This window comes from Alligator mississippiensis, chromosome 5 (genome assembly GCF_030867095.1).
Source record: "Alligator mississippiensis isolate rAllMis1 chromosome 5, rAllMis1, whole genome shotgun sequence".
In the NCBI taxonomy this organism is placed as follows: Eukaryota; Metazoa; Chordata; order Crocodylia; family Alligatoridae; genus Alligator; species Alligator mississippiensis.
Window position 1 is genome coordinate 159,659,651 of NC_081828.1, and position 15,646 is coordinate 159,675,296.

At 43.6% G+C, this 15,646-nt stretch overlaps 1 protein-coding gene across 6 annotated transcripts in view; it reads left to right on the plus strand.

The window, feature by feature from the left end:
- RAPGEF5 (Rap guanine nucleotide exchange factor 5) overlaps window positions 1-7,028 on the plus strand; it is a 267,204-nt gene extending 260,176 nt beyond the window's left edge. For all 6 annotated transcript variants that reach the window (XM_019497877.2, XM_019497879.2, XM_019497878.2 and 3 more), the window contains one exon: window positions 3,221-7,028. In XM_019497877.2, coding sequence (XP_019353422.1) covers window positions 3,221-3,339 — 119 coding nt within the window. In that variant the 3' untranslated portion in view covers window positions 3,340-7,028. The remainder of the gene's footprint in view (window positions 1-3,220) is intronic.
- Window positions 7,029-15,646: the final 8,618 nt, after the last annotated feature.

A 15,646-nucleotide genomic window follows, 5' to 3' on the forward strand; every position in this document is an offset into this window, starting at 1 on the left:
AAATAATAGTCTTTCAGAAATCTGCCATAGCAGCTTGAACACTTATACAGTTATTCAGCCTTTTACAATTTAAGGTGCTAATGACACTCTGAATTCTGAATAATTTTCAGTGTGTTCAGCACACTTGCTGAGAAGGTGGAATCTGTTCCCCAAGAACTGTAAGGTCTCTTGTGTATTACTACACCAATTATCTCTTATTTCAAGTACTTCACAAATCATCCAGGTACTTAAAAAGAGTGTGTGGACAGGTGCTGCACTCCAATGCCTGTAGTAGTGGCATGCAGAACTAGCCATGCTCACACTGCCATGTTACTACTTCCATAGCACTAAATTTGTACTAGATATTTTACAAATAGGAGGACAGTATCAGCACCCTGAACAGCTGACAAACTAAATGGAGAATGTATAGATGAGGGATGTGATTGAAGTAAAACACTGTCTGTGGAAGAGCAATGAAGTTAGGCTTATTGGGGGGTGTGTGTTTAACAGTAATTTTGTAAACATTTTCTTGAGGGCCTGGACTAGTGTTTGTAGTAGACACCACCTTCATTTGCTATTCAGGCCATCCTTCAGTTTCCTCTGATGCTTATTTAAAGCTCTCCTCTCATGAGAACTCTCAGGAAATAACAGCACATCTCTCATCTCCATCACCTTAGCAGGAATCAAAAGCATAGCTGAGATCAAAACTGGAGGCGTGACAGAGCAGCTTTGAAGAGTGGTCCTCTTATCTATTCCATGCTGACACGTTTCACCTGATCTAAGAGAAATGGCTCAGGGTCCATGTGCTCTGATGTATTTGTGTTATGAGTGTTTAAAGGCTGTGGTCCAGAAGGGTTCCCTCAAGGACCTTATGTGCTGTGACAGGACAGAACAAAGGGGACTTCCACAAGCTTATTTGAAAGCAGACCCAGTTTCAGGGATGAGCCACCAGGCACTTGCCTACAATCCTAGTCTAAGCTAAATTTATAAAGTTCATCAAACATATGAGTGGGAAAAGGGATGGATCCTTACCTTAGCTCTGCCAGAGTCTCCCACAGGCAGAGCTAAGGTAGCTAATGGCAGCTCTAATGCCAGCTGTGCATAAAAGGACGTGTTTGGCATAGTCTTAGCATGAGGTCCTTTGCTGCTGTAAATCTAGCCACCCACTTTCCCCTTTGGTATTGGCAGCATGTCAGAGTAGGAGTCATAAAAGGGGCCAAAGCCAGGGACCATTTCAGAGTCTCATAGGCCCTGGGTTTTTCAGTCCCCTTCTATTCTACTTTGCTTGCAGGATAAGGATCTTCCCTGGGCATCTACACTGACCTTGTACTTGTGGAATTCTGCCAAAATTTGATCTCAGTTCTGCTAATCTCTGGAAAAATCAACTGTGTAAACTAACAGCAAAATCCTATTTCACTTTCCATATCTAAATGGCACATACACAGCAACATAACTGCAGTTTTTGACACCTGTGCATAATCTGGGATTCTGTTTGCTCTACCCAAGGTGAGGAGGAGTAAGAGGGAATAAGCTCTTCTGTGTTTTGTACCAGTAGCCTATTAGTTAAGGCACTTGCCTAGGGAGTGGGAGACCTGGGTTCTAAATCCCCCTCATCCAGAAGGGATTTGAGCCCATGTCCCTGCAAAACGTTAAGCATTGCCCAGTCTCTCCCAGCCCTCCTCTTGCAGGGAGACAGCCAGCCTGACTGACAGACTGCAGCTGTGTGAAGGCTAATGGAGGAGAGGCTCACTAGGAGTCACAAACCTCAGCAAGAAAAACCAAAGGGACTGGTGTCAGGCACCAGGATGGGAGACTTCTGGGCTAGCTGGAGGGCAAGCCTGCTCTAGAAAGGCTGAAGCCACACAGGACCCCTCTCAGTGTCCAAGACAATAAGGGGGCTTTAGGTTTACTTTTATTTGTTAAAAGACTGCTTATTACTGGGGCTTGTGGAGAGACCTCAGGGACCAAAAGCCTTATTGAAGAGGCCCTGAGGCAGCAACCCACTACACTCACCTATTGCAGAAATGGAGATGTTTTTGAGAGTAGGGGCCCAGCCCAGAACCTTGGGTCCATCCCATGTAAGGTAGCAACCATCTCACTGAGCTAATCACCTTGTAGCTTAGGATCATAGGAAGGTAGGGGTGGAAGGGACCTTATGATACCATCTAGTGATCTAGTCCAGCCCCCTGCTCAAGTGTCTATCCTGCTCTTGAAAGTTTCCCAGGAAGGAGATGCTTCAACTTCTCTAAGCACACTTCTCTAGCCTCCCTCTCTTCACTGCCTAAGATTCAAGTTTCAAGAGGAGGGCTAAGAAAGAACCTGTATCATGTCTAGCCTCTGGCCTAGTGGTTGTGAAGCACTATGCTAGGGAATGGGCTCAGTACCCCTTTTTGTTACTGGGGGCCTAGAACCTGGGTATCTCGCTTCATGGGCAAGTACCCAAGCCACAAAGGTACTGGGCTAAAATAGAGAAGGGCTCCCCCTCTCTTCCTCACACCTGCTAGTTATGGTTTTTCTGTGACTATAATTTGGGACTTACCTACCTTTATGGATGTAACTGGGTTATTTTTTTGTACTGTGTACCTGCCTGGCCAAAGCATAGCCCACTGACAATACACAATTTGCTCAGTGGATGTGTGCATACTTGGGGATCCAGAGCTGAATTGCGAACTTGTGTGCAAGTGGCAAGAAACTGTGGTAACATATGTGCCGTTTAGGCAGTAAAATGAAATAGTTTTGAGCCCTGGGTGCCTGCTATCAGCCCAGGTTGCCAGGGTCCATTACCCAATCTTTTACATTTTTGAACAAGCACCAGCATTCTTTCTCCTATTCTGCCCCTCACACTGGGGAGCAGGTGCCGTAAACATTTTCAAAACCATTGTTCTCATTCATACTTCTCCTTAAACACTCTCTCACCATGAAGTCTGACCAGAAAAAAACTTGACAGTAGTTAGGCTGCTGGCATGTTTAAACCACTGCCTATTCTGCTAATCAGCAAATTCATGTTATTTCCTCATACTCCCTGCTATCAGAACCCCATCTCATATCTGGAGCTTAAATTGTAAGTCTTTTTGGTCACTGAGCTGCTTTTTGTTCTGTATTTGTGCAGCACCTAGGACAGTGGGGGCAGATGTATGGAGATAGCCCATGACCTTGGCTCAGCCTTTATGATAATACAAAGCAAGAAGGAGTCAGAAAAATGATCTCTGAGGTATTTCCTTTTTTCCTTCTCAAATTGTAGGCAATGAAGTTCCTCCTAAAGAGCATCAAGAGCTGAAGCCATATGTCCATCACCTGCGTGTCATTGACAACCAGCAAACACTGTTCGAGCTTTCTCACAGGATAGAGCCTCGGGTGTGAACACGCACAGCTTCATGTAACCTTGTAACTGCAGCACTTTGAATTAAGTGAATGTTTAAGCCAAACATGTTGCTTCCCTATATAAGAACAGTTTACTGAGTTTTATCAGTAGCTCACACAATATACACAGGAAAATCAAGCAGAACAAGAAAATAAGTTGTTTGCAGCATTCCAGGGCAAAGGTAGTGCTGTTTCCATCTATCATCAGATCAGGAAGGTGATGAGCAGCATCCATTGAGCTCAACGACTTGATTTCTGTGAAAATATTGTTGGTCCAGTGTAGCTTTCAATCCAGATTCTGACAGTATTAGGGTGAAAGGAAGCATCACGTTACTGTAACAAAACATTTCAGCAAGCAACTTCATGTGATGGAGGGTTGCAAGTTATGATAGAGAATGTACCTCACTAATCCAAAGCTGCCAAAGTATTGACTGTTGCCAAAAAATACTGTGCAATCCACGTAACTTCCCTGGGAGCATCTTATTTGAGACAACAGCTAACATTTCAGAATGGGAATATAAAAACTAACATGTATAAAACAATGCACCATTATTAGCTCTCTTGTGTGTCCTGATTTGGAGGTCAAAAGCAAACAGCAGCCCATAATGTTACTTCCTCTTAAGAATTCACTTCACAGCATATAGTAAAGAAAAAAATCTAATCTGAATGCAGTTTATGGAAACAAATGTGGCATTTCCTTTTTTGAGGGATTAATAGCAGTTGACCTCAACTCAGCGTTTTAGCAGGTGTCCTATGTCTAAAATACGTAGGTTAGGGAGAAAAATCTCTATTTGCTCCCCTTCTAATTATCCCAGAATTGTTACTTATTTCTGCAGTTAGTGTGCAGTAGGTTATTACAACAGAGCTCAGTGCTTTATTGCTTGAACTATTGTCTCCTGTATATCTACTGGGAGACATCTAGTAAGTCCATCTACTTTCTACAAAAACACTATAAAACAGAAAATAGCCTATTTTAACATATAAAAATCTGACTTATCAAGCAGATGCTTTTAGCTTTGAAAGAACAAAAGGCCATACTTCATGTATTACACACTCTCATTCCCAATACATAGAAAAAATTAAAGGGAAAGCATCTTCCTATTTTATATTTCGTCCAAACCCAGTTTTCATTTAGATAAATCAAAGAGCTATTTGTTATCTTAGTACGTGCTTTAAAATCACATTCATATTTATTCTTGTCTGAGTTGCCTCCTCATAGAATCATAGAAGATTAGGGCTGCAAAGGAACTCCACAGATCATGTAGTCCAGCCCCCTGCCTTAGTAAACCATCCTATACAAACACAACACAAGGCATAACACCCTAACCTGCCACAGGTAAATCAGGTGACCACAGGGGTCAATGTCCTGCTACTATGATGATAATGCTGTTTTTCAGTACTAAGAAGTTGCCCTCAAATAAGCTTAAATAAACTATAGACAGTGGAATATTCTTCACTATATAAGTAAAATCTGTTTGTAGAGAACCTTACTTCAAAAAGTCCCTTTGCAGTGGCAGTGAGGGTACACTGCTTGCCTGTCTGTCTATATTGTCTGTTTTTCACATCAGAAAGACTTCCAGGAAAATGATCCTTTGTTGTAATGTGGGTCCGCTAAAGTGGGTAAAGTTGCGTGTTCTTCATCATCTTTTTATCTGTGGTTTAAAGGGGACAGAAAAAGCAGCTTTAACAAGTAATTTGAAGGGGACGTCATTGGATGCATTCAGTTTGCCTCCATATGTGAAATATTGTACAGTTACTGTATAAAAGAAACAGATGTTTCACAATGTATTTGCTTGTACTTTGGTATTATCAAATACTATATGATTTTTTTTAATAGTTCTTTTTACCCAGTAAAAAGAAAAAAAAAACTCTTGCTGGCCATGGAGTAAAAATTTCCTATGTTCTTCTGTAGATGTGATTGCACATACTGTAAATATTTTTTTCTGTGCAAACAGACCAAAACTGTTCAAGTCAGGACACTAAATTTAGTGGACTCATTTTTGTGGTGTAAAACATAAACCCCATATGATGTTAATTTCTTGGGGATTTTTAAAATTTTTCCTTTCTCAGATTTTCACTGAATCCCCACCCAAGATTCATTAACCAAGACATTAGCTGATTCTTTAGCCCCCTCTTGTGAAATCTTTTCATCATGGCACTGCTTTCACAAATCAGTATGTAGATCAGATTGTGGGCCCTTGTTCACAGGACGTAGTGCTCTCTGTGAGTAATGGAGGAGAATTGGGCCTGAGTCTCAATTCTTTTCAGCTTCTCATCTGCTAATTTATAATAACCTTAATAGCTTATGTTCCTTCCCTGCTGGTGCAACTACAGCAGTACAAAAAAAAAGTTCCTGCTCTTTACACCTGGCATTCATGTTTGCAGGTGAAAAAATCTATCATCTAAGCACCAAGTTCCAAACATTGTAATGTTAGGTATAATTGTTTGAAATGCTGAAAAGTGCAATGAAATGATGCAAATTGTTTTTTATGATGGCCTTTATTATCTAAATATATCTTCAGTTCTGAAGGGCAAGGTTTGCTTCTGTGCTTAGAATATTAATCTTGGAACTATAGTACTGATAAAAGGGAAACTGCTCTGAATCAGCAACAGAACTATCCAGAAAATACAGGTTTGTTAGAATCCTTGTTCCATGGCTAAAATGTTGTGGACCTGACTTGAGACATGCACATGAAGGCAAGATGATTAGGAGGAGAACTAAAAAGCAGCAGGATGAAAGGAAAGGGGGGTGGTGTGTAGCTTCTCCTACATCCCTAGATATGGGCAGAACACACTTCTTAATCACTACACATTCCCCACAAAACAGTAGCGTTGTTATGATATTCCTAAAAAATACTGTAAATCTCCAAGCTCAGTCTAATACAACTACACAGACAAGATTAAATTATGTGCGTGTGTTTCTTATATGTTGGGAGAAGATATTAGACAAAACAGGGAACACGTGGGCTCATTCTACAACTCTTTGAAGTGGGCTTTTGCTTCATAGAATTTAGATGCTTCTGTAACATGTCCTTAGGCTTTCAGCCCAATTTCACATAGTAATTGATTGTGTCTAGATACCATTGGAAAAAAAGAAACGAAGGATCTCTTGCCAAAAACAGACTAAAAATGTCCTGCTGTAAAATTGCAAAGAAGATGTAAATACTAAACATTTTAGCAGAGTAATATTTATTTGCATAGCCTATTTATTGTATTCTTATTATACTGTTAAGAAATACTGGGATGAAGTCAGTGAACTGAAGTAAGACCACCTGCTTGTTATATTCTCTTTAACAGGTGTGCCATAATGCTGTCAGCTTGCATTTAAAATAATAAAATAGAAAACCCCAAATCAAGGTATTTACCTAACTTCTCAGGGACTACAGCTAGTAGTTATCCACCGTTATGAGAACTGGTATGTATGAAATAGTCTGATTTACCAGAATCACTGTTGCCAACGTTTTCCTTTTCATGTTTCATGCTTGTCTGCCTTTGTACATATTACTGTGCTGTGTATTTATAAGAGCTAGTAAGCAATAATTTATATGTCAAAATGGCCAAGCAATATAAGGTTAAAATTTGTAGATGCAACTGTTACAGTTATCTTGCATTTTCAAGTGTTTTTTAATATTGCTTTTCAAAATACAAAACTACATTAATTAAATCTGGGCTCTGTGCCTTCATGCTTACCACATGTGGTTATTATTCTTAAATGGAATATTTTATGCTCGAACTTCCAGTCATTAAATTGTGCTGAACACATACAGCGTTTATGAGATGAACTGCAGTCGATTTGATTTGCTCCTCAGAAGTTATTTTTATTTAAATCCATTCACTCTTATCTGGTCAGCCTGACTTGCTAGATTGCAAGGTCCTAGGATGTATTCCAAACAGATGCTAGGAGCAGCAATAATGAAAAGATAGGGCTCAGTTGTGACTTTTCATTATAGCACAGGTGCAGATGTATTCTGGCATGATCCTGAAATCTCTAAGGAAAAAATCTCCCTAGCCCGAGGACAACTTACTCCACAGGGAAGGTTTGCTGTGGATGCTCTGTTTGACAAGCTGTAGCAAAAAGCTCTCATTGTACCTTGTCCACACTGCTGACTCTGCATCCTCCCCATTCCTAGGTACTTCGGTGAGTATTGTACTTCATAGAGCAGATGGCTGGAGCATCCCTGCAATCTGTTAGGGAATGCTGCTGCCTAAATCCTTGAGAGTTGTCATGCCCTCTTGTCCTTTGCTTTTATATACTGTGGAAGCACCCAAGTATAATCTGACTTCTGACAACATGAATAATAAATTCTTAGTATTTGAGTGGTATTTTACCTTGGCAAAGTGCTTTATAAACAACAAAGTATTTTCTTGCATACTACATGCCCTTGAATAAGACATGCGCCTTGTTTTAAAATGGTGGAATGAAGAAAAAAGAGTTTTTCCTTGGAAATACCGGTAGGTACAGTAGTTTCTCAGGGAAGAGAAAGGCGGCTTCTGTGTGTGTGTGTGTGCGCGTGTGCGTGTGCGCGCGCACGTGCACTTGTATGTAGGAGGCAAAGACCTTCATCTTCTCTATAAACTCTGTTTATTGAAACTAACTGGCACCTGCCAGATGCAGCAAGTGCTGTTGGATGCCCACCTGGCTCCTGAAGAGAAGGGGCCAGGTAATTCAGCTCAGCCAGCAGCACATGCAGAGTTAGCTGAGGGCCCACCCAAGTTTAAGGTGCCAGGCAGTTCAGTTCCAGTAGGATTGGCCTTCAGCTGACTAAGCAGGGGCGACTTGGTTGCCCACTCAGCTTGATGGGCAGTTTGGCTTCCACAGGATCAAGCCCTCTGCTCCCCACATTTCCTCATTTAAGACACCCCCTCCCTCCCCTCCCCCCCCCCCATTTGAAGCAGTTAATTGGGAGAGGGGGGTGCGTGTTATACACAAGTAAATATGGTAACCATCACAGTATGCCTGATAGTTTGTTTAAGCAGAGATTTGTAGTGGCTTAATTGTGAAGGTTTAGGCCTGGTCTTCATAGTCTTTGTATTTAAGTTGGGGGTGTGATTAATTACTGAACAGTTTAGATCAGTACAACGGCTGGTATTGATGCAGTTATATTGATAAGGTTGCCATATGCTTCTGTAGTTTATTTCCCTCAATTTATGGGAATAAACTGTACTTGTATAAGTGTGTTCATATGGGTGTGACTCACGGCTGTATAAAACACCTATAGAAAAGCCCTTAAAGAAGGGCAAAATGTTGTGTATACACTCCTCTTTTTCACTTTAAGAGCAGCTTATTTCAGTTTACCTTACCAACTATATTTCCTAATTGTTTTAAAGTAAACTGTAGTGAAGCTGGTTTGAATTGAAATAAAAATATGCACATATCATATGCACCAAGTTAAACTACTTCAAAATAAATCATTAAATTAAACTAGCATAACTCAATGTGTAGACCAGTGCTCTATTTTGTGATAGAGAGAATGAGGCAGAGATGAAGTAACTTGCTGTAAGCATCTACAGGCAGAGTTGGAATTAGATCCCTGCTCATGGCTTGGTGCTCTAGTCAAATCAGAGAGGCAATATTTAATTTAATTTTTTGTTGGTTTAATAATTCTAGGAGTTATGCAGTATTTCCAAAACTTTTCAGTCGTTCTTCTTCCTTGCAAAGCCATGAGGCCCACTACCCAGAAATAACACTTTCCTCTGCTTTCCTTATGAGATAGTTAAGGTAAGGTTACCACATTTCCAGTTTCAGAAAAGAGGACACCTGCTGTGCAGAGGGGAAGGAGCATATGATTGTGGGGGGCAGATATGCCGATGCCCTGCCCCTTCCCATCCCATTGCCCTTCACTCCCAAGCCACAACCTCTCCCAGCCTTGCTTCTGCCCCTCACTCCCAACCCGCAGACTGCTGGCTCTATCAGTGCCCCTTACTCCCAACCTGCGGTACCCTGCACCCCTGAGCCGTGTTGGCTCCTTACTCCCAACCCACAGCCCCCTGGCATTGCCAGTGCCCCACACCCCTGCCCCACAGTCCCCTACCCACCCAGTGTCTCTCACTCCTAAAACACAGCCCCCCCAGCCCTGCAGCATCTCCAGACTGACTCACCCTGTGAACAAGGACACTTGCCCCAGTGTTGCCAGTCTGGCCAGGCAGCTCCCTGCTGCCTTTGAAGGCACCCTCATTCAGATCCATATCCTCCACACACTCCTGCCCTTCCCCCCGCCCCCGCAACCTCCACAAACACCTGAGCAGTCCCCTAGCACCTCTTATAGACTTACCTGCATGCAGCTGCCAGGGCTTTTCCCACCCCGCTGCTTGGCTGCATGCTAGCCATGTGCATGGGCGCCATGCCTCCAATCACTCTCCTCCCAGCCCCAAGCAGCTTCTTGCTAGGGCAAGCTGGGAAAAACTTCAAAGCTGAGCTGACCAAAATCCTGGACATTTGATCGTATTTAAAAAAACACCCAGGCAGAGATGTGGGGGACCCAAAAAGAGGACATGCCCAGAAAAACCAGGACGTATGGTAACCCTAGCTAAGGAAAACTGACTTGCAGTAACTGTGCTAGCTAAAAAAGGAATGATTCCTAGCTGAGAAAAGGGATAAAGTTGGTTGTGCTTTTTACTAGCAATAGGCCTCTTCTCTGTAGGACATCTCCTTCAGCAGCTACCATTTTATAGACTGGATATTAGCTAGTCTCCAGCTAGTCTGTAATTGGTACCTGTTTAATTATGAATTTTGCTATTTTCTGGTGTGTAACATTTAATTCAGCTACTTAAGAAATAGCTGTGATATTAAGAGTATCCAGACATTTCTGTGATGGGCATCTCAGAAATGTGTTTGTTGATATTGTATGTTATAGGATTAATAAAGCTATTTTAATGTGTTTACCATAAATGCTGGAGAATGGATGGGATACTTAGACCAAAGAGAATATGGTATCAGCCAGTTTTCAAGACAAGATCAAACTCTTCTGCCTGGAAAAGGATTTCTCAGCAGCACTCTTCTACTTTTATCAGACAGCATAAAAGTATAGAAATCTGTACAAGATAGTGGGGGATATGGGCAGGCCTGGCAGGAAATGCACTGTCTCCTCTACAGTGTTGCAGAAATCAAGGTTAAGTAGCACCTGTTTATTCTCACATCCCTCTCCACAGTAAAGTGGCTTTCAGGGCATTTTCTGGAAGCAGCTGCAGCTGGGACCCTCCTGTATTAGAGTCACACAGCCGTAGGGGAAAGGACAGAGGTGTGGAGGCACAGTCTTTGTGGAGCTGATCCCAGAGCCCTGTGCCTATTTCTGGGAATTGTTAGGGTTTGACACCAGGGAGACAAAGGTTCATAGGCGTGAATGAAAAAGGAGGCATCATGGTGAGAGCTCTATAGGGGGTTCTTCATTTTCTTGGGTGATGCTGACCCTTTCAGAACCCAAAAGGGACTCCTCAGGCCCCTGCCCCAGCATCCTTCAAGGAAAGAGCCAAGACTCGTCTGATCCACCCGTCTCCTGGCAAGTCAGGACTCCGAGAAGATACAGCTCACGGACAGAAAGGGTGAGTACAGCTCATTGCATCCAAGATTTAGAAGCTCCTCTAGAAAGGGCAGTTTGCCTGGAGAGGTTGCTACTAGGAAGGCTTTTGCAGAGGAGTGCGGTAAATGGAAGTGCTTCTGTTGAATCTGTTTGCATCTCTTAGCCTTTTCTGCAGCCTGAGCAACTGCCCTCTTCAGAGAATGGTATTGTGTTTCTTTGAAAATGGCTAGGCTTCTTGTCCCCAAAAGGGGTAGGTTCGTAAGTTGGGCCTGGTCTCACTTCCCATTGCTCCCCACAGTGGGCTTTCCTGCAAACCAGGGCTGAGCCCACAGATATGCTGAGCCTCCAGCAAAGACGAAATAGGCCTAAGGCAGGGAGGCTCAGAAAATGGCTCCTGAGACGCAAGTGGCTTGTCGACTTACCACATGCAGTTTTTGGCAGAGACTTGGTGTGACAGGATTGGGGCCTGAGGGCTGCTGCGATGCCCCCTAGTGGCCACCCTGATCCTGCCAGGCCTTTGCTCCTGCCTCCCAGGGTCTTGTCCTGCTTCCTCACCTACCTTGTTGAAAGAAATGAGGGGGAGGCTGGTGAGCCGAGGTGTTCTGTCTGTCTGTCTCTAGCCATTCCCTCTGGCCCTATGTGCCTTAAGAGCTAAATCCATGGCCTTTTTCCACTCATCCAGCCATACCTATGCCTTGCAGGTGCTTTTCAGTCCAGTCTGATTCTTTTATAGAGGCCCTAGCCACTTCAACTCTTGTTTCCCTCATTTCCCACAGTCCTCTCCCGGATGCCATCTGCTAACGCTCCCTGACCCCCGACTTGTGGCCCGCTTTGGCACAAGCCCTGGGTGCACGGGTGAAATCTTCCTCCCCCTCCCTTGTGTCTGAGTAACAGGGTTCAGGCCCCCTGCTACGCTTGGCCTATTTTTTCTTTTTTCTTTTTTACTGCATTGTCTAAAGTAGCGTTTCTCAACCTGTGGGTCGTGTCCCAAAAGCAGGTTGTGAGAATATAGGAAAGGGTTGCAAACCAACTTTAAAAATGGATCAACAAACTTTAAAAATGGATTCTCCTTTAAAGGAGAAAAGGGTGGAAAATTGTGGCTTTTCCCTGCAGGCTGGCAGAGTCCCAGCCTGCAAGGGGCTACTTGGGACCCCCTACTCCCCCCACACACTCGACCCACCCCACACACTGGCGGGCTGAAGGGGGGCAGCAGGTCAGGATTGTCCATTGATGTTTACAAATGGTTCCTGGTACAAAAAAGGTCAAGAGCCACTGGCCACCGGTGTATCTGTAAGACCCTATTATCAGTGCCACCGGTGAATATTTACCATAGATCTGTACCAGACTCGCTATAAATTTTCTTCTGAACTGAAGTGTTTCCCATAATTCATGTCTGGACGTATGTGTTGGGTTTTGCTGGCTGCTCATGTGGCTACTGAGCTAATCAGGACTGAATGTCATGGGCTTCAGGTGTGAGACTGTACTGATGATGGCAACAAAACAAAGCAACCCTCCTCTTGTCCCTCCAAAAAAGCCCCATGCATGCCCCCGAATGCCTTGGCCTAGTCCTCATAGCCCTTGCAGAAATCAAGGTAAACCTGGGCTAGTCTTTAAGCTTCATCTGAAATATTGCACTTTTCTAGCAGGAGATTAGAAATACGCACCTCCTCTCCTCCTCAAGTGAAAGGGTCTGAATAGAATGGTTTGAGAAAGACCAACACAGCTACAACTGACACCCCTGTGACATGGATGTCCTTAGATTACAGGGGTTAGGTGGTAGCTGTGTTGGTCTAAGGACATCCATGTTACAGGGGTGTAGGTTGTAGCGGAGCTAAACTGCAGTGGAGAGACTTGTAGTAACTGACTGCTCACTGATATGTAGGGGACTCGAAGAAGGGGCAAAGAGAGGGAATGTTTGATTTGGTATAAGTCACAGCACAGCATATGCAACTACTATATATAAACTTTACATAGATTTTTTTTTATCTTTATGATTCACTGACTCGGGAATGAACAGGGGCCACAAGAGGATCCAACCCAAAGCATGGTTTGAAGCCCTGCTTTGGGTAAATTTATATCCACTTCTCACAGGTGCCTGAGGGATCTATCTCACTTGTCATACATTGACAACAATTGTATAGCTTGTTATGCCAATAAACTAGTAAAGAATCCAATTGAAATTGATTCTAGTGCTAGCTTGTCTCCAGCAAAGTGTGTCAATTGGTTAGGGATTTAACTGTGTTATGGGAAAACTTTCACTGAGGACTGTAATAACTTTTAAATCCTCCAAACACTGTCATTTGCATTTTAAGGATTGGAGCCAATATCTGCAGAGGTGTAACAGAAAAAACAATATCGTTTTTTTAACAAATGTAACTTGCTATCTCAGTTGACTTCTATGGTTCAATGGATTATTTTCTGACATAGATTTCATAGACATTAGGGCTGGAAGGGACCTTGGAAGATCATTGAGTCCAGCCCCCCGCCCAAAGGGCAGGAAGTCAGCTGGGGTCATAGGATCCCAGCAAGATAAGCATCCAATTTCATCTTGAAGGTGTTCAATGAAGGCGCTTGAACGACCTCCGGTGGCAGGCTGTTCCAGACCTTGGGGGCTTGGACAGTAAAGAAATTCTTCCTTATGTCCAGCCTGAAACGATCCTGTAGTAGTTTGTGACCATTCGACCTCGTCATCCCTTGGGGTGCTCTGGTGAACAAACGTTTCCCCAGATACTGGTGGTCACCCCTGATAAACTTGTAGGTGGCCATCAGATCACCCCTGAGCCTGCGCTTTTCCAGGCTAAAGAGCCCCAGGGCTCTCAGCCTGTCATCGTAGGGTCTGCTTCCCTGACCTCTGATCATGCATGTGGCTTTTCTCTGGACTCTCTCAAGCTTCTCCACATCCTTTTTGAATTGTGGAGCCCAAAACTGGACGCAGTACTCCAGCTGCCACCTCACTAAGGCTGAGTACAGGGGGAGAATGACGTCCTGGGATTTGCTTGAGAAGCATCTATGGATGCAAGCCAGCGTTTTGGTCGCTTTACTAGCCGCAGCATCGCACTGCAGGCTCATGTTCATCTTGTGGTCAATGATGACCCCCAAGTCTCTTTCTTCCATAGTGCTAGCCAACTTAGCACTGCCGAGCCTATAAGGATGCTGCAGGTTTTTTTTCCCAAGGTGGAGAACCTTGCATTTATCGGCGTTGAACACCATCAGATTCTCGTCCGCCCACTTGCTGAGCCTGTCCAGGTCAGCCTGGATCATCTGCCTGTCTTCTGGTGTGGATGCTTTGCCCCAAAGTTTGGTGTCATCTGCGAACTTGGCCAGTCCGCTTCTGACTCCAGTGTCCACATCATTAATGAAGATGTTGAACAGTATGGGTCCAAGGACAGAGCCCTGGGGGACCCCACTGGTCACCGGACACCACGATGAGTGACTTCCATCAATTACTACCCTCTGGGTCCGACCCCGGAGCCAATTTTCCAGCCAGTGGATCGTGGAGGACCCAAGGCGACAATTGGCCAGTTTCTCCAAGAGACGATCATGGGACACCAGATCAAAGGCTTTTTTGAAGTCAAGATATTAGTAGATATTATGTATTATGATATACAAGATATTATGTATTAGATACATAATTAGTTCATTAGTCATCTCCTCCCCTAGTGATAGCTAAGCAGGTTGAAAAATCCCTCAGAAAAATCAAACCACCTATGCTGCTTCAGTGCAAGGAAATTTACTTTACATTAAAGCTGCTTGTGCTTACTGCAGTGGATCTGGCCTATTGAAAAGCTGCTAACCATGTGTGCGGCAGGTAGATTTGAAAAATCTGTGTATGCAAGTGTTAGTAATGGCTCAGTTCCATAGCATAGATAAGGTTAAAGGCCAAAGTTAGCTCAGTTCCATAACATAGACAAGGTTAGAAGCAAAATATGCTTCCTTCAAGGCTATAAACAGACATTGCATGTCTTCTGCCCCTAGGTCCTACAGATGTTCTCACACACCTTGACCCACTTAAAGTACCTGTGAAGGATGCTGGATAAGATGTGCTCACACTATGTTGTGTGCAGCTGTAAACTAACTGTAGCTAATTTAACTTAACTAAGATTCATTCCAGAGACAGACCTGTCTGGCTGTGCTTTCCCTGGCTACCTATTGGCAGAAGAGCAGCAATATAGCTTGGAAGGACTGAGTGAGTAAACGGCTGTTTCGACTGGAGTCAAACCCTGGGACAATTAGTCCCAGGAAAAATAAGATGCCTGTTTACTCTATATTGAACTGTCAGGAGAGGATGCTTGTCCTTTCAATATGCAGGTAACAGTGCCAAGCATTCAGTGGAATTCTAAAAGCTAGCAGCTGTAGTCTTTTCATTTAAGTCTGATCTTCAACCCTGGAAATAAAGACTCTTGCTATCCCTTTGCACCACAGCCTCACCTGGCTGCTTGACTGCCTTACAAAAATAGGCACAGAACTGATGCTGACTGGTGGTATTCAGCTTGTCATAGTGGGAGCCTGGGAATAGTCTGCATGCCTAATCATTTAGGTAGTAGGTACTTATTGACAATGGAACAGAAGAATGGGAACAGGCATGAATGTCCTGTGTTTCAAACTTCATGATAACAGTACTTTTGGGAGCCCTGTCATGTCTGCTGCATCCAGCTAAGCTTCACTCAGTTATTACAGTTCTCTTCTCTTGGGAGTGATGCTTTGCCTGGTTTAGGCAGACTGTTTGCTTCCCTCTCCACAGCCCTTGACTGTAGGAGGCTAATATTGGAACTCCCAAGGGAAGCAGCAGT